The 22,773-nt window shown below is 38.9% G+C and overlaps 1 protein-coding gene across 1 annotated transcript; it reads right to left on the minus strand.

Annotated features, from left to right (window-relative positions):
* Positions 1–1,165: 1,165 nt before the first annotated feature.
* Positions 1,166–3,457, minus strand: Twist1 (twist family bHLH transcription factor 1). Its single transcript, XM_020154841.2, has 2 exons — positions 2,361–3,457; positions 1,166–1,826 (listed from the first exon to the last, which is right to left on the minus strand). Exon 1 carries the CDS (start codon positions 3,024–3,026, stop codon positions 2,403–2,405), a length of 624 nt encoding a protein of 207 aa, XP_020010430.1. The 5' UTR covers positions 3,027–3,457; the 3' UTR covers positions 1,166–1,826; positions 2,361–2,402.
* Positions 3,458–22,773: the final 19,316 nt, after the last annotated feature.

The raw sequence follows: 22,773 nt of genomic DNA on the forward strand, positions 1-22,773 counted from the left end.
ATAATAAATTTATAATCCTGTCATGTCAGCATTCTGTAGTGCTGTTTGAAGAAGGAAACCAAAGCATTCAGGCAATAAAATAACCTCAGTCTGAGCTAAGCAAACACAATCTATTTTGATACATATACTTATTTGACATAGTCATTGTTTGATTTAGGCACCAAAATAATTTTTCCAGTTCGGTAGCTTCTCTAAATTACATTTGAATACAGTAAAGTGGATATAAAATTTAAGAACTAAATTAGTAAAACCCACCAGTTTTATATTAATTATAAAAACAGTATGTTCTTAGCCTAGAAATAACCAGAATGAAACAGAAATCAAGCACCACTTGTCCTTGTTATTGTTTTACTAACTTCATCAGATTACGTGTGTATGTGTGTCTATCTCCAGAGGAAAACACTGTGTAATTGTGGATAAAATATATTTGCTGAAGAACTGACTAGAAACTGAATAACTAGCACTTAAAATTGTAATTGTTCCAGCAGTTACCAAGGATACTGAAAATTTGGGTTCCTGATTTATTTTACTCACAGCTGTATATTCTTTATGTATAAATTAGGAGTTTACTTCTCAAATAGATAACATCACCAAAGCAAAATATTTTTAGCAAACATGACACAATGTCGTATTTGTTCATAAAAGTTAAGCAAATTACAAGTAAAATTGTCTTTCCTCCTGAATTAAAATTATTTTCCATGTATTCACATATGTGTATGTATATATAAATAATTTTCACTAATACATTATCCTCCTTTCATGGGCATAAACCTTTTTTAGACTCCTCTGAAAAGTGAAGGGAATGACAAAAATACATCATAGCAAGAGAAAGTACTGCTGGTTTCATAGTGCTTATTTGAATGTTTTAGTGGTGTTTCAAATTACAAGCAAGAGAAATAAAGTGCAAATTTGTTAAACTTTTGCTGTTGGGAGACTTGATAAGAGATAGATGCTACTAAGCCCCACTGAACACCAAACTGGAATAATAATAAAGCTGTCTTTTTAGTTAACATGTCTGTGCCTGTCAGTAGCTGGTTTATTTGAGTTTTTCACTGCTTTGTTTATATTAGTGTCCCCTCCCTCCTGGGTGCCTCTAGAGTTAAACAAGCAGGTATTTACCACCAATTTAACTCTAAGCTTTAAAAATATAGACCAAACTCTAAGATTCTTAAAATTTTCAATCATATTTATTTATTGCAGAAAAATAATATACAAAGATATTTACAAAACAATCATAAAAATATGAATGCATTTAGACACCGGATCTATTTGCATTTTACCATGGGTCATCAATAAATAAATAGAATGTCGTTTTTTGTATTTTAAGTTTTTTTGTTCCCTCAGAGGAGGAATGGAAAAAAGGATTAACTGACTATGATTTTGCAGGCCAGTTTGATCCTAGCATTTTTTACTTCTTAAAGATGTTCTTAAATTCCTCTGACTGTTACCATTTTAAAATGGAGAAAGTCCATAGTGATGCCTTTCCTTTCAGTGGCTGATTGGCACGACCTCTTGAGAATGCATGCATGAAAAAATAAAAAGAAACATTCTTCGTCAAAAAAACAAACAAACAAACAAACACAAACAACTGTTCAGACTTCTATCAGAATGTAGAGGTGTGAGGATGGTGCTGCTGCCCGTCTGGGACTCACTGTCCACGGGCCTGTCCCGCTTTCTCTTTTAAAAGTGCGCCCCACGCCCTGTTTGAATTTGGGTTCTGCTCTTCTAATTTCCAAGAAAATCTTTGGCATAGATATTTATTTTTAGTTATCCAACTCCAGAGTCTCTAGACTGTCCATTTTCTCCTTCTCTGGAAACAATGACATCTGCAAAAACCCAGAAGGGGGAAAGTTGGTTATTGTTTAGGTCTCTGTGGCTGTTTTCTAAGACTAGGGAGCCCTGTTATCACCACCAGCGAGAAATTACACTGAACAACCTGGAAGGATTTCAGCCCAAGGGCAAGAGGAAGTGGGTGGGCGGAAAGAAGGAGGTGGAATTTGGAAACATTTGTTTTAAGGAGAAAGAAATGTTAAAGCCAAAAGAAAGGAAGGCCCTGGCAAAACTGTCCTTACCCTTGACCCTTGAGTCTTTCTCAGTCTTCCCTCCTGTCTGTCACGCACACTCACGCACTCGCACACTCCTGACCAGGGCGCATCCCTCTGGGGACCTCCCTCCCTAGCAGGGACTAGAACTGGCCTGCGAGGACGCTGATGGAAGGAGGTTGCGGGGCCAGGTTGCGTGCGCAGGGTGAGGGGACAGTGGGAAACAGGGCGACGAGGTGGGCTGGGCGCGCGGCGTGGCCGGCGGGTTAGTCGGCTTCCACCGGGGCGACCCAAAGGCGCAAGGGCGCAGGTCCTTACCTAGGTCTCCGGCCCTGCCGGGGGGGTGGGGAACTCCGCCTGCTAGTGCGACGCGGACATGGACCAGGCTCCCTCCATCCTCCAGACCGAGAAGGCGTAGCTGAGCCGCTCGTGGGCCACATAGCTGCAGCTTGCCATCTTGGAGTCCAGCTCGTCGCTCTGAAGGACCTGGTAGAGGAAGTCGATGTACCTGGCCGCCAGCTTGAGGGTCTGAATCTTGCTCAGCTTGTCCGAGGGCAGCGTGGGGATGATCTTCCGCAGCGCTGCGAACGCCTCGTTCAGCGATTGCGTGCGCTGGCGCTCCCGCACGTTGGCCATGACCCGCTGCGTCTGCAGCTCCTCGTACGACTGCGGGCTCCCGCCGCCGCTGCTGCTGCCGCCGCCCCCGCCCGCGCCGCCGCCGCCGCCGCCGCCGCCGCCGCCGCAGCCCGCAGACTTCTTGCCGCGCTTGCCCTGGGCCGGACTGCCCGGCTCGTCGCCGCCTCCGACGCCCCCGCCTGCGGCCCCGCCGGGCCCCGCGCCGCCGCCCGCGCTGCGCCGGCTGCTGCGCCGCTTGCGAGCCCCGCGCTTGCCGCTCGGCGGCTGCTGCCGGTCCGGCTCCTCCTCGCTGTTGCTCAGGCTGTCGTCGGCCGGCGAGACTGGCGAGCTGGACACGTCCTGCATCATCTCTTGGGCAGCGAGGTGCGGCCTCACGGGCCCGGGGCAGAAGGGTGGCCCGGGGTAAAGGACAAGAGCGGGGCGCCTCAACCCGCCAGCTTCCCCCGCGCGCGGCGCCGGCCCGGGCGGTGCGGCCCGCGGAGGAGGGAGCGGGAGGAGGGACGGGGAGGACCTCCGCGGGGAGGGCACGCGGGGGAGGCGGGGAGGAAGGCGGGAGGGGGAGGGGACGGTGTGGATGGCCTCGAGGTCCAAAAAGAAAGCGCCCAACGGCCGCACGCACACCCGGCTTGGCCTTCTGGAAACGGTGCCGGTGCTGGCGAGCCCGCGAGGTGTCAGGGAGTTGGGCGAAAGCTGCAGACTTGGAGGCTCTTATACCTCCGAGCAGGCGGAAAGTTTGGGGGCAGCAGTGTCATTGGCCTGACGTGGGGAGGAGGGACTTTTCGAAGTTTTATAGGAAAGTTTCCGCTCTCCAGCCTCCCCCCTCCCCCGTCCCTACCCCCCTTCCTCGGGGTCTAACATCTCGTCCTCCCAAACCATTCAAAAACGACCTGGGCCGGGCGGCCGGCCCCTTCGCCCGCCTCCTTGCTGCCCTCCCTCTTCCCTCTCTGGCGGGCGCGGGGCGATTTCCTTCCGTGCAGGAGCGCGCGGGCAGCGCCCCCGCACTGGAGCGCAGCGCCGGGAAACCGTCTGAAGGGACTGCCCCGCCGCTTAATAGTCCCCATACGGAGTGGCTGTGACATTAACGGTGGCAACAGCTCCTACGCAGTGGGCGATGCCTCATCTCGGCCCACATTCCTTTAGGTCCTCGGGGCCAGTTTGGGATTGCTGGGGTGGGAAGGAATGGCAAGAAAAGTGTCAACCGCGGAGCCCACCCAAAGGCCAAGGAGATGAACCCTTGGGTTTCTCAGGGCTTTACGACGACTGCTGAGCCCCGAGGTCCTGGGCGTTTTTGAAGACGTGGCCGCGCCGCGGGGGCTGTGGATGTGTGCGCCGGCCTTCCATCTCACCCTCCCCGAGAAGCATCTGGGCCCTCCTTTTCTCTCTGCTGTAACCCAAACTAAAGCTTCCCTACACCAAGACTGCGCATATGAAGGTGCTAGAAACAGAAAGAAATTCCTCCTCCTCCCGCGAGGGGAGATTTCATTTCCTTGGGGAAGGGAACAACGCTGGAGGAGGGCAGTGCAGCGCCTTCCCCGCAGCCGGCCCTGATTCTAGGCGTTACCAGCCCAAAGTGGAGGACCCTGTGGCCATTTCATTTCCACCCCACACTTAAATTAGGCCGTGTATTATGACCTTGGAAGGTCAGTTCATGAAAGAGTGAGGTGGGGGATTCCACAGCGTCTGAATTTACTGGTATGTCGGCTCTGAGTACCCCCCACCCAGCGCCCTTTTCTAGGGGGTCGGTGGGCACTTTAGCCTCCAGCGTCCCAAACACATGCCAATTGCTTGGGCACATTTGCAGCGTAAGCATTTCTGTCTAATAAATTGGAAGGAAGAGCTCAAAGAGGGTGTTAATGCAGATTACAGCAAATTGGAAGCAACAGAGTTGGTGAGCGGGAAGGGAAACTGCTATGAAGAGAAGCCCACCTTTGCAATGCTGTGCTTGTTTCTTTTTTTGGATCCAGTTGGAGTAAAACAACCCTTTCAAGTCAATCTGTTGTTATACTGCAAGCAAAGGCCGAAGGCAGTAGAGTTCAAGGGCGCCGAGTTGCATGCCTCGCGCTGGGGTTCCCTTCCAGGCTGAGGTCCGCCCACCGGCTGGCTGCCCAGTCTAGCTCGCCGACGAGAACCGTTAGGTCAGCAAGCGCCCCTTTCTGGGACTGGACCAAGGGTCGTGGCCGCGGATGTCCTGAGAAGAAGAAGGAGGCGGGAGCCCAGAAGATGCGCAGGCAGGCCACGTGGCTGCGCCCTGCTGAGGCTGGCTGCGTTGGTCCCAGAAACCCTAGGCTGGTTGAAGAGCTCAGCCTTTGGGGGAGAAGTGAAGGCAGGACTTCTCTTCTGAAAAGGGTCAACCAGATTGTGTTTTCAGAAGAGAGGAGACCTGATGGGGTCGTCCCAATCATTTTTACATAGATACTCAGAAACTGACCACGCCGTGGCCATATGTTAAAAATGACAGCCTGTGTCATGTTTTACTTGACCTACACTTAATTTCAACGGCACGTAGGCATTTCTTCTCAAAATAAAGTCATCCTTGCACCATTGTGTTTACATCTACCACCTACAGGATTTCATCTCTTGGAAATCAAAGATGACAGAAATTCGGCCCCATCCTCTACCAAGTGTTCTGTTTTGTAAATCTGAATTGTAGAGTATTCTGAAATTCTTGTTTAGAATGTGGCTACAGAAATCTCGAAAAATTACCACTGTAGTTATCTCATTTTTAAAAATATCAATCTCATTTGTCAGCTGAGTGTCAAAAATAAAGAGATCAAATAATTAGGCTCTTTCCTTTGTGGCCATGGATAAGGAAGACAGGAAAGTATGGGCAAAGTGTAAAGGAAACCTTACCTGACCAAGGGGAATTGGGGAGGAGGAAAGGGTCGGACAAGGCAGGGGAGAAACTCATTCCATAATAGCACAGCAGCCAGGGGTCATTAGCTTGCAAGACTTGCAAAGTCATCAATCTCCAGTTCTCAGTTCTTAACCAGGGAGCCCAGCTCTTCTCTGGCACTAAACTTGCAGGGGTGAAGAGCTCCTGGCCATTCTGTACAAGGACCCCTGAGGACTGAGGAGACGCTCTGGATACATGCTTAGAAGAGAGTTTAAAATGAATGACCTAGCAAGAGCCATCCTAGTTATGGGATCTTTCTAACAGGGTCACAATGAATGACTAAAGTTCTAGGAAATTTAAATTCTTCTGAGGGGTGGAGGATGAGCCCCTTAAGAGGGGCTCTGGAATTTACTTTTTGAGAGAAAGGTAGCAGCTTGCAGGTAAATTACTTCTCAAAAGTATCTGAGGCTTAATAATCCTTGCTTTGCAAACGGAGACATGCAGTGGTGGACTGACTGTCCAGTCTGCTTAGGTACTAACATTTTGTCAAATAATTTTCTACACTTGCTGGGGTGAGGATGGCTCCCCTTTTCTGTACCAACAAGTCAGGTACAATTCTGGATGTCTCACATGGAACAAAAATTATAATTTCCATAACGTTTTGGTTTAAGGTATGAAAGTTAATTTCATTCTAAAGTCTCAATTTCAGACTTTAAAAAACACTCATAGAAATTTTCCCTTAGGCTGAACTCAGTGTGACTGGAAGGATGTCAGTGGAGGACTACTTTCTTTGGGAATGCTAGATTAATTGAGATTCATTCTGTCTACTTCTAAAATAAGGTTCCTGAAAAAATTTAACTGAAAACAAAAAAAAAATTTTTCTTTTGCACTTGGATAATTCAATGAGCTTTGTTTTCAAACTGCAAACTTGGCATGCTTGCAGTCCATTCTGAGGAATGTGTGCTGTGTTAAAAAAAAAAACAACTGGAAAAAACACTGTTAGAAGTAACAGGGTTAGAAATCTCATACTGATCATATGTGTTAAGTGTGTAAGTATCCCTACAGTTTGAATATGTTGTGGGTTTCTCTAAGGAGCAATAAGTTAAAGATACTGTTAATAAATATACTGTAAAATTGTTAGCAAGCTGGTAAATTTTGGAGTTTGGGCTTGCATTAAAAAATGAGTACTTCAGTCTCTCTTCTTTCTCCTCAGTCTTTAGATGATCCACTGCCTGTGTGTCAGCTTTGAGTTCTCTGAATTGCATAGGTGAAATGCAGGAGCATTCCTGCAGAAGGGGGCGCAAACTGGAAGGCTAGCATTGAGTAGATCTCATGCGAAACAAAGTCACACATTGTACACAGGCATTGCCCAGTTTGGGGGTTAAATGATTGAATTTCATTGAAGTGTAATATAAAGTTTGCATCAGTATGAATGACTTTGATAACTCTTTGTAAAACTTCCTCCTTTGGTTATCCAGATAGCCTCAGTGATGTTTGAAATACCTTACCCTCCTTTCTCCGTTAATGAGTTTAGTTCACAAATTGAATGGATTCTACATTTCTCTTTCTAAATTTCTTTAAGAATAAGGAACTGAAGTTACTAAATTTGAGACTTTCAATTGAGAAATAAAATTCTTAAAAAGCCAAGGAATTGAGGTGCTATAAGCTAATATATTAGCTTTATGGTAGTGTAGCCAGGATAGTTGATATCTCATCTTGACTGTCAGTTAATCTTGTTGAAATACACTCCCACTCCTTATTTCAAAGTTGCTGGGATAACTAAAGCAATGAAAGAAACCCATAACCACCCATAGGACTTTCATCATGGTCCCAGTTCTAGTACACAGTTAAGCATGTATGTATCTTCTTTTTAAGCCATCTGATTTTCAGTAATTTTAATATAAATAGGTCAATTTACATTCCATGTTTTTCCAATTAATTTCCCCTTTTTAATCACAACCTCCACCTTTCTTCACCTCAGGGGATTTCCTTTTTTCACAAATGACTTTTCCTGAAGCTTTAAATCCTATTTCCATTGTGTGGTTTGGTTCTTCCTGCAGAAAACATGTTGTTTTTGCCAGTGACCACAAGAGGACACAATTTCCTAGAGAACTTTGTTTAAAAAGAGGCACATAGAAGAAAGCTAACAAAATAGTAAAAATACCACACAATTAATGAATGTCATTCTGGAAATGTCTAGTTGATTTATGTCACTTTTATTAATTTTTGAAAACATAAACATGGGTTGGTATTCAAACTATGCATGTTTTTGAGATGTTATATCTTTGTTTCTTCTTGTAGAATCCGAAGAAAAGTATACAATTATGAAAAAATATTAAAATGCTACTGTTGTAGTTAAGAAGAATGTTTATATTACACTAACAGAATTTGCACAAAACTCTTGGTGTCCTGGAATTTCAGTAACTTAACTTTAGATCCATGTTTGACAATGGAAAAACAGTTTTTAAAAAGCAATATGAATATTTCAAAATGCCTTTGAAAGTTTGAATTTTTAGTTTGGGTATTTGTGGTAAATTTATATAGAAAATAGCATGGAATATATTTAAATACCTATGTTAAGTTAATAAATATTAAAGTTATTTGGCACAGATATGGCAAAATTGGATTTTCTATAATATTTATTATCAACACTTCTCCAGAGTTATTTATACATAATCTTTGATTTAATTTAAGATATCTCTCCTTTCCCACTTCCTGCAATCCCAACATTCAGGAAGCTAAAATGGTTGGATTGTAAGTTCTTAGCCAGCCTAGGCTACATAGGGAGTCTCTGTCTCAAAAAGAAAAAATTTTAGCACATTATATTACTTTGTGAATTACCATGCATTTTATTTCAATATTTTTCTGGAACAATTTCATCATTTTGGTTTGCAACCTGTCCTATAAAGTCAACTGTGCCATAGATCCCCCCCTTCTTATATGCTTCCAGTTGACTCACTAAATCATGTGACATGTGCATCTTAGTGTCTGTGAGTCTTCCTGTGCTTTTCTGTCTGGAAATAGCCTTCCTTGAAGTGTATTTGAAGGTCACCATTGCATAAAGGTAATTTCCCCATGCACAAAATCATCCTTATCACCAGAGTGGGGAATCCTGCTTTCGTTGCAATTAAATTCTTGCTTTGCATTTATCATGCAGATACATATTAATCACATTCCTTGAGACTTTGCTGGAGGAACTGAGCAATGGACAAAAGACCTGGAAAAACAAAACACAAAGATAGATGAGAGAAATCCAAGGAGGAGATCAATAGAAATGAAGCAAAATCTGGAGAGAGAAAGAGTGAAAAACTGAGCTTGGGCAAATAAACAAGAATGATAGAGCACAAGAGAGACTGAAACTTGATATGTAGAAGGAATGAAATACCTAAATAAAAAGAAAGAAATTACTGGAGTTAGTGAAAAAATAGAACTGCACCAGGATTAATTACCTGGTATCTGCTCAAAGACATTGTTGCAAATAGTTGCCTGTTCTTTGGTACAGATACTTACTTTAAAAAATTCCTATGACCTAGGCAACAAGTCATAATAACAACATAAAGACATAAGGGCATGAAACTTTTAATTAAGGTTGATGTTTTTCTACTGCATATGTTCTCCCTGAATTAGAGTACTGATGGTAGCATATTGTCAATACTTGATCTCAGAGTGTATCTCATTTTGGGGGATACAATGTCAGTACTCCATAAAATGCTATTAACTGTGATAGAATTTCAGAAATCTTATGCAGTTGCTTACAACATGAATTATTTTCTGTTTGACCTGCGTGATGAAGGTGAAATTGTGTGCTTTTCCTGGTAGTTAGCCAGGCTCAATGTCTTTGCCTTCCCTACCTCAGTTACCTGAGAGAATGACAGCTATAAGTGATGAGGCTTCTATTCTCATTCACCTTGAGACACTGTAAGGTTCTGGTTCTTCTTCATTGTGCTTTGTGAGACCTGAATTCTGATTTCAACTGTAATTAACTGCAGTGTGTTTATAGATTCTTTTGTAAATTAAGCAACAAATATATTAATGTCTCTTACTATCTTATGACATGAAGGATGTCACAAAATAATGGAAAATAAAATATGACACATTTTAACAAAAAAAGTCTAAATGTTGATATATGTTTTTCAAAGAGTGTCAGTGAAAGACACTGAACCTAAACTGAGGTGATAAGGATAACATTGTGCACTGAGAAATTACCCTTATGCAATGGTGGCCTCCAAATATATTTTGAGGAATGCTGTTCCAAACAGAAACGTACAAGAAGGCTCACAGACCAACATGGCGTATTGAGTCAACTTAAAGGATACAACAAGAAGGGAATCTATGGCATAGTTGACTATATCCTAGGACAGGTTGCACACAGGCAGGAAGGACCGCCCTGCCCAGATCCTATGATACAACGTGTTTGCGTGTCCTATGAGGTTTTTTTCTTTTTCCCTCTCTCCACATTAGTCTTTCCTATTGACACAGTGCTTAAGAGACCCAAAGTTTAGGATAAGCAGTAATGGGATGTTATTGGAACTAATACACATTCACTCTACTAGAGAGACACAAGGGAGATACTCTTGTCACATCAGGACTTGACACTTAGTATGAGGAGCATCTCTGGATTTCCTCTTTCTGTCTTGGCCAACAATCAAATAGGGCAGTTGGGATATGACCAATGGAGAGCCTATTTACAACATGGGATCCTCATAAGTATGGGGTTCCCTCTGAGCATTGTCTCTATTTGATGCTTACGTGGTCTTTCTTTCCCTTCCTACTTTGTCAACTTACATTAGCACTGTTTAAGATGTCTGTCAAACTACTTCTTTGTGTATTTAATTTCATCAGTCTTCCTTGTTCTTATTTTCTTCAGCAGAAATGGATATGCATAAATGACATAATAAGTATGCATTGTGATCTTCTTGAAGGACACTTAGTCTTGAAGGATGAGTAGATGTGAAACAGGTAAGCAGTGGAAAGGTTGGTAGAGGAAAGTGGAACAGGCATAGAGAGTGCATGTGCAAAACATGAGGCAGGTGCATGTGAGTTTTCCCGGGGATAAAGGGAGTTTGTTTTGGCTGGAGGAATGAGTATGGGAGCAGTCATGTATGATGCAGAGTATGCTTCCTCCAATGTGAAATGAAATAGTTGGATAATTTGGAAAAGATGAAGACTATTTTAATTTGAAGGGTTAGTACAAATGATCTGGCCTGAGTAATCAATTTTAAAGTAGATTTTTTTTTTTTTTGATATCTGCTTTAACTCTGGTTTGGCCTGATCTGGAACCTAAAAACATTTTCCTAGTTGATGAGAATGTGTTTTCTCCTAGGTCTGGAAACTGCTTGTGGCCAACGGGGCCTAAAGTTTCAGGCCAAAATGAGTAAAATAGGGAGTTAAGTGGTTTGAATGGGGGAGAAGACACTCCCTCGAAAACCCACTTTATACTCACTCCTCATGGTCATGCTTTAAATCTACCACTCTAATTTGGGGCTGGCATTGTCCTTTCCAGGTTCCTATTTTAAATGGCTAAATCTGCAAGATGAGGTAACCTATGAAGTCCCCAAACATGAGGGAATTAGATTTTGTGATGTTTTTCTCAAGACAGGAGAGGCTCAGGGCTGCTGGATACCAGAAAAGTCTGATGTGCTAAAGAAGCCAGATGGAAAGGCAGGAAAAACAGAGAAAATGAATGTTGTACTACTAGGTTTTAGGACCTTTTCTCTTTTTCCAAGTGTAGGTCTTGGCCTGATACCTGACGCTGGTTCAAACCTTCCATGCCTGCCATATAGTGTGGCTGAAACTGTTCAGTTCTGTCTTCTGGATTCAGTTCTAGATAGAGTAAAAAGAGATAGTGAGAAAATAAGAACTCATTGATCTTATCCCACTGTCTCACTTTCTGTCAATTGGGAAGTCACAGAAATTTAAAATGACCCCATTAATGAGGGATATGCTTCCATTGGTCTGTCAGATAAGAATCAAGAGCAAATCATTATCTTTATGTCATTTTGATGGCTAAATTGTTTATAAGTGCTGACCCCTTAAAATTAAAATGGTTCCCTGTAGTTGATTTGTGTTTGATATTCTTATTTCAAATGAGGACTAAGTTGTACAGAACCTTATATACTGAAGCATTGCTATTTAATTTTAAGTGCAAAAAGAAGAGTTAAAAGGGTAAATAAGGAAGTCATTGATGATCCAGTTCTGAATGAAGAACAACTGTTTCCTGTATCATGTATCACCTCTAAAGACTCAAAATGCAGAATGGGGACACCTATTAGAGAACTTCAAAATTTATCTATGCCTTTCCTACTGAGGACCATAACAGAAGGCAAATGATGTCTTCAACTTCTGTTCTGGGTGCCATCTTTTCTTAGCTGTTATATTCAATTGCCTACTCCATACCACAATGTTAGTTACTCACAGGTATTTTGACCTCACTGCCACTCTCAAATAACCTATTCCTCTCCTTTCTACAAATCCATAAACTTCTTTAATTTTCCTTATTTCACCTAAATAACTAAACTATTATCAATTTCTGGTTTTTTCACCCCACCCTCTTCTTCATTCAAGTGCTCATGAGAGGATTGTAGTCTCCCTCTAAGACTGGCAGACAGGGTGTTCACCAATCATTGGAAGTTGGTTTAGATGCAGGACAGCCAATAACACTTCATCAGAGATGTCATTTTCTGAGTTTGGATTCCATAGCTCATACTGCAATTTCTTTCATTTGTATAAGTATTTTTTCCCAAGAAGCCTAATTGCCATAAGAACCCAGGTTTCTTATGTTTCTCATAGGCTCTATAATGTGAAAATATATAACTCATAAATGCTTATTGATGATTATTATCTTTAAAGAAGTATTGTATGCCCATAGGTCAGATCAAAATGTGTAGGTACCTCTATAGCTCAGATGTGCCTCAATTTACATCAGTATTGTCCTAAATCTGTATTTTAGACAACATACACAGACAACAATGAAACTAAGTAATATTTATTACTCAAAATTAGATAGTAAAACACTTTAAAATATTAATTGGGAAAACATTTCTTCCTGGATTTTGAAATTAATAGATTTTTGCTCACCTAATATTGTGAATAATTGGAACAATATCTTATTCTGTATCATGGCACTAGAAGGTCATGACACAAAACAAATGTGGTGAGGAGAAAAAGAACTATAATAAAGCATAAATAATCTGTAAATTCCTCACTTTATGTTTTTTTACAAAGAAAATGTTAATGTAGTTGACCCTGAGCTGCAATGAGAAGAGGGTCTTTCAACTGTCTAGTTTAAAAATCTTCAGAAATTTGTGTAATAAAACAGTTGGGAGAAAATCTTAAGTGAACTGTCCAATCAGAGCTGTATCCATTAGAGTACAGGGCACTTTGTGCTTTCGCTATCCATCAGGAGTTTCAGAACTCATGAGCATTTTTCTGACCACACAGTCTTGTGCAGCACGAGTAATGCTGGCACAGTAATGAGCCAACCTCAATGACATGTGCGGGAAAACACAGTTAAGGGACATTGTTGTGTCTAGGTGAGAAGTGATTTTGACCTGAACTTGAGTGGTAGTAGTAGAGCTGGAGGTAAAAAAAAAAAAAGTGGTTAGATTCTAGATATGTTTTGAAGGTAGAGCCAACAGGATTCATTAAAGTTAAAACATGAGGTGTGAGAGAGAGGAATCAAAGTGACTGAAGACTTTTGATCTGAGAAAAACAAAGTTGGCAACCATTGAGATGGAGAAGGCTGTGGATGGAACACATTTCAAGGCAGACAGTTCAGTTTCAGACATGTTAAATTTGAGTTGTCAGCTAGAAATCCAAGTGGAATTGTTGGGCAGGCAGTTGAATATGTGTGTGAGTCTGAAGTTTGTGAAAGAAGTCTGGATTAGAGATAAAATTTGGAACTGATTAGCATATAAATGGCATTTTATATGAGTAACTGGAAGAGATCAGCATGGAAGTGAGTGTGTATGAGGAAAAGATGAAAACTGAGCCTAAAAGAAGATGGTGAGTACTGTCATACAGAAAATAAACCAAGGAAGGGACATAGGGATTTATGAAGGGATTATAATTTTAAGTAGGATGATATTTGTGAGATTGTAATTAATTCATTTTCCTAAGAAAAAACTGGGACAAATTGAGAATAATCAATAATAAAAGAACTAATAGAAAAATCATTTAAAGTAGAAAAATCCCAACAATTTATAAAATGGAATGACACATTGTATTCTGGGCAACTTTGAGGAAAGCAGATACACAACCACAAATATTCTCAGAATATTTTTGACCATTAAAGATAAAGAAACTATGCAGCCATCATCCAGATAGCAAAACTTATTCAGAAAAGAATGAAAATAAGGCTATTTACGTGTTCTCAATAAGACATATAACAAAAGAATATTCTGATCCCAGAAGTTCATATACACAGCTAAGAATGCATGTTACTATATAGGTAGCAATTGTGAAATGACCAAAACACCCAAACTATAATTTAAGCATATTAAGACTAATACAAGAGCTGTGATGAGCAGTGATACAATTAAATGCAGAGTTTAAAGTTTGTGAATTATTATAAAAATGGCAATAAGAATAAGTACAAAAGTAAATAAAAATTCTCTTATACAAGAAGAACATATTTTAAAAATATTCATTTACAATGCACACAACTCTAGAAACAGAGCTGAGATAGGTGATATAAATAAAAGAAAAGAAGTAGGACGATACGTACTTAAAGTAAGCTAAATTAATTAAGTAAAGAGTATAAAGTAAGATTTAGCTGAAGTAGCAGAATTATATGCAGTCTTTTATACTATGTAGTGCTGAATCAGACATTTGACTCTTAAAAAGTCAAATAGTAAATATGAACAAGTATTACAAACAATTGTTAAGATTCATGGGATCTATTTGTAGGTGATAATGATTCTATAGGAAAAGGATCTTAATGATTCTGTCAGAAAACTTAATTCTGATAAACACTTTCAGCTAAGTAGAAGGATGCAAAATCAATATAAAAAAATCATTAACTTTTCTATATACTAATAACAGATTTGCTGAGAAAGAAGTCAGGAAAACAATACCATTCACAATAGCCTCAAAAGAATAAAATATCTAAGAATAAACATAATCGAGAAGTGAAGGGCCTTTACAATGAAACTTACAAGTCACTAAAGAAAGAAACTGAAGAAAACACTAGAAGATGAAAGACCTTCCATGTTCAAGGATCAGCAGTATTAATATTGTGAACATGCAATATTGCAAAAAGTGACCTACGGCTTTAATGTAATCCACTTCAAAATTCTAATGACATTATTCATTGAAATAGAAAAATCAATCCTAAAATTCATATGGAAACACAAAAGATCCCACATTGCCAAAGCAATCCTAAATAATGATGGAGGTATCATAATACCTGATCTCAAATTGTTCTATAGAGCCATAGTAACACAAACAGCACAGTATTAGCACAAAACCAGATGTGTAGAGCACTGGAATAGAATAGTGTACCCAGAAGTAAACTCACAGAGCTAAGACATCTGTTTCTCAACAAAGGTATCAAAACATACACTGGAGAAAAGATAGTCTCTTTAATGAATGGTTCTGAGAAAACTGGATATCCACATGTAGAAGATTGAAACTGGATTCCTAGCTCTTATCCCATATAAATATCAATTTAAAATGGATCAAAAAGCTTAATATAAGACCTTATTTTTGAAACTACTAAGAAAAACATAGGGAAAACAATTCAAGATCTAGGCATAGACAATGACTCTCTGAGTAGGACTCTAATAGCTCAGGAAATAAGAGTAAGAATTGACAAATGGGATTGTATAAAATTAAAACTTATCTTCAAATCAAAGGAACTAGGTACCAAAGTAAAGAGGCAGCCTACAGAATGGGAGAAAACCTTTGCCAGTACCCATCTGACAAAGAATTGTTATCCAGAATATATAAAGAATTCAAAGAATTAAACACCCCAAGAACAATAAATACATGGAGAAATGTTCAACATCTTTAATCATAAGGAAAACAGAAATCAAAGCAACATTGAGATTTCAGCTCATCTCATGCAGAATGGTTACCATCAAGAAAACAAACAACAACAAATGCTGGTGAGGATTTGGAAGAAAAGGAACACTTATACACTGTTGGCAGAAATGTAAATTAGTCCAGTTGCAATGAAAAGCAGTACAGAGGTTTCTCACAAACTAAAAGCAGAATTACCACGTGATCCTGCTATACCACTTGCAGGCAAATACCCAAAGGAATCCAAGTCAGCATCCAACAGAGACACCTTCAGCCTTATTCACAATAGCCAAGTTATGGAATTAGTTTAGGTGCCTAAAAGTGGATGAATGGATAAAGAAAATGTGATATATATGCCCAATGGAGTATTTTTCTGATGCCACAGTATGTGTCAGGCTCTTGGTTTGTGTGTGTGTGTGTGTGTGTGTGTGTGTGTGTGTTTGTGTGGTTTTGGGGATCAAACAAAGTTCCTCAGGTATGCTAGGCAAGTGCTTACCACTGAGTTCCTCCCCAGCCCTATGTCAGGCACTTGGGATGAAGCAATGGATGAGGTACTATATGGCACTATAACGAAGAGATCCAAAAATATAGTGGTTTAAACAAAGTACTTGTTTATTGATTTTATAAAAAGTTTGGATAGGTGCTATAGGCTTTGCTCAGTGGCTCTGCCATCCTCAAAATGTGCCTTCAATTTCATGAAGCAAGACAGCCACTCCAAGTTTCATATCAATTTTTTATTCAGCCAATGAGAAGTTGAAAAGCAAGGGAAGACATATCTTTCTTTAAGAGCATCCTGTAGAAATTACATATGTGACTTCTTATGATTTCCCATTTTTAGGTCTTAGTCACAACTAAGCAACTGAGGTTGTACACAGAAGTCATGAACTGCATAGTCACAAGTATGTAACTTGTTTTGATTTCTTATAGGAGCTCACAGCCAAGAAGAATTTGTTTTGAGTTTTGTAGGAGAATTTGAACTTAGACTTTTGAGTAATGCTGGAACAGTTAAAAATTCAGAGACTACTGGAAATAGATTAAATATATTTTTGCATTGTGAGATGGACATAAGCCTTTGGGGGCCAGGGGCAGAATGCCGTAGTTTGAATATAATGTCCTCCAGAGGTTCATGCATTCATAGCTTGGTCCTCAAACTTTTGGTGCTATTAAGAGGTGGAGCATAGTGAGAGGTTTTAGGTCTTGGGAGGCATTCCTTCAAAGGAGATTTTGAGACTGTGATCTCTTTCTAGCTTTCACACTGGACAAAGTCTTCCCCCACTGCTCTCCTGCTATGAGGTATTGCTTTATTTATAGGCCTAAAAACAAAAGGGCCAATCATTGACTAAAATCTCCAAAACTGTGGGCCCAAATAAACCTTTTCTCTTCATAACTTGATTATCTTAGGTTTTCATTACAATAAAGGAGTGACTAACATGCCTAGTATAATCACAAATTCTACTGTTAAAAAGCAAGAGGGGAGCCTGAGTCAGTGGCTCAGGCCTGTAATCCTAGCTACTCAGGAGGCAGAGATCAGAAGGATTGTGTTTCAAAGCCAGCCCAGGGCAACAGTTCAGGAAATCTTATCTCAAAAAGAACCCATCACAAAAAAGGGCTGGTGGAATGGCTCAAGGTGCAGGCCCTGAGTTCAAAACCCAGGACCAAAAGAAAAAAAGAAAAGAAAGAAACAAACAAAAGCAAGAGGGAAAATGGATACTGGCAGGTGACTAGCAGACTCTTAGCTAGTGAATGAAGCAAGCAAGATTCTTGGCTCACTGACTCTAAAGTTAGAATCACTCCTTTGCACCTACTCATGGTCTACATGTTAGTTATATGGCCAGTTTACTCAATCTGTCTCTGTTGCTCTCTCCAGCTGCCTCAATTTGTGGGCATCTAAGTATAAAATAGCACAGAATTTATGATACACAAATTATATTCCTTCCATTCCATCCCATAGTTCAAATTACTAATCCCTCCCCTACAATACCACTCAACATCTATGTAAGTTGGTTGTATACAGTCCTTATTCTACTATGAGCTCCATTTAGGGAAAGATTCTTAACTAAACTAGAAAACCATTAAGAGCAGAACCAAGTCTGTAGTAAGTGTCCAATAAATGTTTGATAAATTTTTATTTAATTGGTAATGACAGCACAAGAATTGGATGCTGATCCATCCCAATTTAAATGTAAATTGAACTTGCATTACTGCTATTTTTCACTCTAGCCTCACTACAGCATTTAGGTGCTTGTTTAGTTTAGGACTACATATAAGAATGACCATGAACATTTGATTTGGGAAGTTGTTCACCTTCGTGATCATTTGTCAACCCCTCTTTCCCAAAGGAAAAGATAAAGGAGATATTTATGTAGCCCACTGACTTTACTAAGCTGAAATAAAATGTACATTCATGTTTTCTTTATAACTTTTGTAGAAAACATACAATGTGCATGCATTTTTATAGAAAGATAGAATTTTGAAAAGAAAATTTTAATTTTATATGTAGCATAAGAAGTGCAGTAAAGAACCTTTTGGGTAGAAAAAACCGGAGGGTGGGAGAGAAAGAGAGAGGAGAGAAGATCTATAATAATTTTTATTTTTGTTATATATAGCCACTTACCTTGTGCCATCAGTGATAAATGAACAACTCACAGAGCTGTAATACAGTACAATACATTGAAAACCAATTGCTAATGATATAGAAGCATTAAAAAGCAACTATAGCTAAATTGTAGCAAATCAATCTGAGGACAATGGAAAAATACTAGATTTATGATAGAGTGAGGTACTTTTAAAGAACATCCACAAAATCAATGATGTAATCATGCCATTATGATTTAAGATGATAAAGAAAATGCTATAAATCACACCTTCTGACTTGGAAAGGCTCCCAGTGCTTAGAATTTTATTTCAAGAGAACCTCCATTTCTGAACTAAGTGTCATAAATCTGAGAATTAGATTGTCACTTGATCCATTTGGTAATCAATTTATTATGAGCCTCCATGAAGTTTCCAGTCATTCTCAGACTCATGGTTCCTTCCAATCTGAGTAGTATCTTCTCCTCTGAAAGGATGTTTCCTTGGGGTTTGTATCCATTGTCCTCTTGGTCAGTGCTCTTAGCAATCCTGACCTAATTGCTGCTCTTGTTATTGTCCTTGGTCATGACAGTATAACTTAGCAAACTATTTCTTATACAAGCATTTGCACATAGACTTGAACCAGCCTTAGTTTTAAGACCACATATTGGGTTCTTTTTCATTGAGATGATGAAACATTCTTTACAGATTTCCTTTGTTTGAATGTTAACTTTTAATTTGGTAAATTTCATGTCAACCTAATTTTTTATATTATTATTATTATTATTGGCAATACTAGAGTTTGAACGTAGGCCTTTGAGCTTGCTAGGCTGGCATTCTACCACTTGAGCCACATTTCCAGCCCCTTTATGCTCTATTTATTTTTTAGATAGGTTCTCACTTTTTGCCCAAGTGGCTTGAATGGTGTTCCTTCTACTTATGTTTCTTGCAGTAACTGGGATGTACCACCACATCCAGCTTTTATCTGTTCAGACTGGGTCCTGTGAACTTTTTTGCCAGAGCTGACCTCAAATTGCAATCCTTCTGATCTCCACCTTCTGAGTAGCTAGGATTACAGGTATCAGCCAATGGTTCCCAGCTCAACCTAATTTTAATTCTGTAAAAGAGCAAGAAAATTAAGTATAAAAAAAGAGAGAAAAAACCTGAAATTAATTGTGTCTAGTAGCACAAAAAGTATTGATCTACAGTTTGACTGTAGTGGGAGGAGAACTGGGCTGACATACAGTATCTGGATTTAGCTAATCTTTCTCTACTTCTCTCTCTTTCTCTCCCTTTGATGCTTCAAGCATCATAAATGTGGTAAATATCTAAATAGGTTACTTTAACTGACATCATACATTATGATAAAGTATGAAGCAAAGACCTTAATGAAATCAATCACTTGGAGAAAGACCAAAGTTTTTGTCATGTTGGACTTTTTAATTATAGCATCAAGTAGTAGGATATATACACATATGCATGTACACACATATGTATTTCTGAAGCTTTTTGTTTTGAATAGCCAAATTTGGTTTCAAAGAACTATTTATTCCTCACTATATGAACGAGAGAAGGTAAGCATCCTACAAATTACATGAAATAGAACCAGATGTAGTCTTTGAAAGTTGTTGTAAATTGAAACAATAGGAACTAACAGCGGCTTTATAAAGGAGTCTTTCAGTTTATGCTTGAAAAAGTGCTTATCAACCTGGCCATCCAAACAACGCCAGGTCATCATTGCAAGTATTATGTGCAAGCCTGCATCTCCTTGGCACAGACATGGAGCTACATTATAGCAGTATTTGTCAGGGTTACCTCTAGAGAAGGAGACAACTGGGTCAAAATCTGCTCAACCACTACCTAGTCTTGGACAAGCTATTTTAACTAAATTGAAAGTGTTTCCTCATCTGTAATATAAATATATTAATATCCATCTTAGTAAGTTTTTGGAAAAATTTGAGTGCCTAACTTAGGTAAACAGCTAGTACGCTCTAGTTATTTAGGAAAGTAATTGCCATCCCACTAGCATGGAGGTGCCTTTCTGTACTTCTGCAGTGGAAGCTCACAGTAACCCTATGAACTGTGCAGGAGAGAAGGTATCTATGCAAGTAGAGGCAAAACCAACCCAAATAATCAAAATTGGATTTATTCCTCATTATTTTTGAATTTTACATTTTGTCCCTTTTAATGAGTAGCAAAGATAATGGATTGTAAAAACAGTAAAAAAAATTTTTTTTGTGATCTTTGTAGAGTGCTCCCAAATTTTTTTAATCTCCATGACTGATTTCTCAATATTTACAATTGAATGTGATCAAAGAATTACAAATGCTGTATAACCTGCATGCACCAATGGACAGGATTGGGTTTTGTTAGAATTAGCTCTCTTGGGGCTAATCTGACCATATTGTGGGTATTAATTTAGCTTAAGTGGTTCCTACTTAACCCCTTTTGGTTTCTATGGAGACTTGCTCTGGTTTACTGATATATAGCTGTTTCCTCACCTTTTCATTTCCTGAAATAGCACCAAGTACAGTATCTAAATTTTGACTAATATAAATCAAAGCACATGCCTTTCCTTTCAGTCAAGTCCTCTGTTTCAACACGTGTGCAGGATTTTAATGCATTAGACATCTGTTATTGCTAATGGGGATAAAATGTCACATGTTAAAAACAATAAAAGTTATTAAAAGCAGTGCAGGTTTTAAATATTTTGAAATTATTTATGTTAGAAATGTGTTTTTTCCCATTGGTGAATAACACAGTTTTCAATGATGAATATTCAAATTATGTGAAAATAAATATGCATATGGATATGCAAATATGAATATGTAAAGATTTGGAGCTAACATTTCCACATTTAATTTTTAAAAAGTGAATTTTAAATGTTAGCTTTCTCTTTCTCTCACTATAGTTTCCTTGGGGCAAGATAGGAAATAAAACTTCAGTACTAATTGTTTAAAAATCTGCAGTCTCATTAGAAATGTGAAATGTATTCCTACATTAGTATAGGTTGCTGTTAGATATTTTTAGAGTATATGTGTATGTGCACGTGTGTGTGTATCTATAATTATGGGTGAACTCAGCAGTGTTTTAAAAGGAACACCCTAGCATTGTAGCCAAATTTTCCATTCCAATGACAGTGAACTTTTAAAGGGCATATTTGTTAAATGCTTTTCCTTTAAAAATTTAAACTCTACTTATTTAATAATAACCCTTATCTTTCCAATTAATTTCAACTTTTGCGGGGTGGAAGGCCATTAAAAAACATATTTTATTGAAGATATACTTATAAATGAAAGTTAATCTTTTTCCTAACCCCAAAGACTTCTTTCAGTTAAGACAATATAAAAACTGTGAAGCTAAAGTAGACTGTTAAAAATCAAGACTTGAATAACCTAGCAAGGAGAGAGAGGCAACGAATCCAAAAGGCCTCTAGTGCGGTAGTGAAGTTCTGCTATCTAGTATCAAAGAAAAAGTTATAGAATAGCTATTCTCAGCCTCTGACATGCTTAATTTAAATGTTCTGAAGTTAGAAGGCAGAGTTTTCACCCAAGTGACAGCATGCTGCCCTTCAACAAAGAACGTAGCTCACAAATTGTATGGTTTTGTTGCCCATTTTAATTTAAACTAATTTTATCATTTTTCTATTTACAAAAGGATATAGCAAATCTGGAAATTACAAACAAGCACTAAAATATGCTCAATTATCTTCTAGTAAATATAAAATTAATATTCACATTTTATAGAAATAGAGATATGGATACATATACATATATACTTACATATAGTCCCACATGAAACTGAAATAAAATCATGCCTTTCATATTGTTTTACAAAATACTGTTCCTATCACTTGTTGGAATTATCTTTCTATAGCACAAACTATTCTTATAAATTATACTCAGTAGCTGCAACAATTTTAAGTAAGGTCTTACTTTATTATACATGTATGCTCTTTATTCTGCATTTGATACAAATAATATGAGGTGCATATTTTATAGTCTAATCGTTACACACAGTCTTGATTGTTTCCTTAGGCTAAATACATGTAACTGAAATTCCTGTAGGTAAGCTATAGGAACCCATACAAATTCATAATATTGTAAAAATATGACTCAGATTGTCCCAACAATAGCCAAGATTCAGAGGATGCTCTTGACTCTTTTCTTATTGCTTTCTTGATATGGTAAATTACCCAAACTGCAGATCCTCTTGAATCCCCTCAAGATGAAGCAGCTCTGCTCCCAGGGAAAATTCTGTTTTTCTCATTGAGTCAGTGACCCTCATCTAATCAATGAGCGTTCTTTAGGCTTCCCGAATGGCAATTCCAGACACTTTCTTTCTACCATTGCCTGGGCTGCTGGTCTTAGTAATGATATTCAGGCTTCATATCCTTGTGTAGGGCAATGGTTGGTGAAGAACTAGACTAATTTCTGTGCTTGTTTTCAATATTTGTAAATACATGGATGCTCACATCAATAACTATTTTTGTGAGATAATGGAAACATTCAATAATCATTAATATTACAACTTACAAAGTTTCAAGAGAGAGAGAGAGATGCCTATTAGTAAAATAGAGCAAAACTACCAAAGCATTGGGGAAATGGAAGAAACACTAACACTTTTTGAACATTTGAAATAATTTTAAATGTGCAACACATTCTCAAATAC

Source organism: Castor canadensis, chromosome 2 (assembly GCF_047511655.1).
Source record: "Castor canadensis chromosome 2, mCasCan1.hap1v2, whole genome shotgun sequence".
NCBI lineage: Eukaryota > Metazoa > Chordata > Mammalia > Rodentia > Castoridae > Castor > Castor canadensis.

Bases quoted from the DNA above. Each gene is read 5' to 3' on its own strand.
- Twist1 (XM_020154841.2), bottom strand. From the start codon at position 3,026: ATGATGCAGGACGTGTCCAGCTCGCCAGTCTCGCCGGCCGACGACAGC.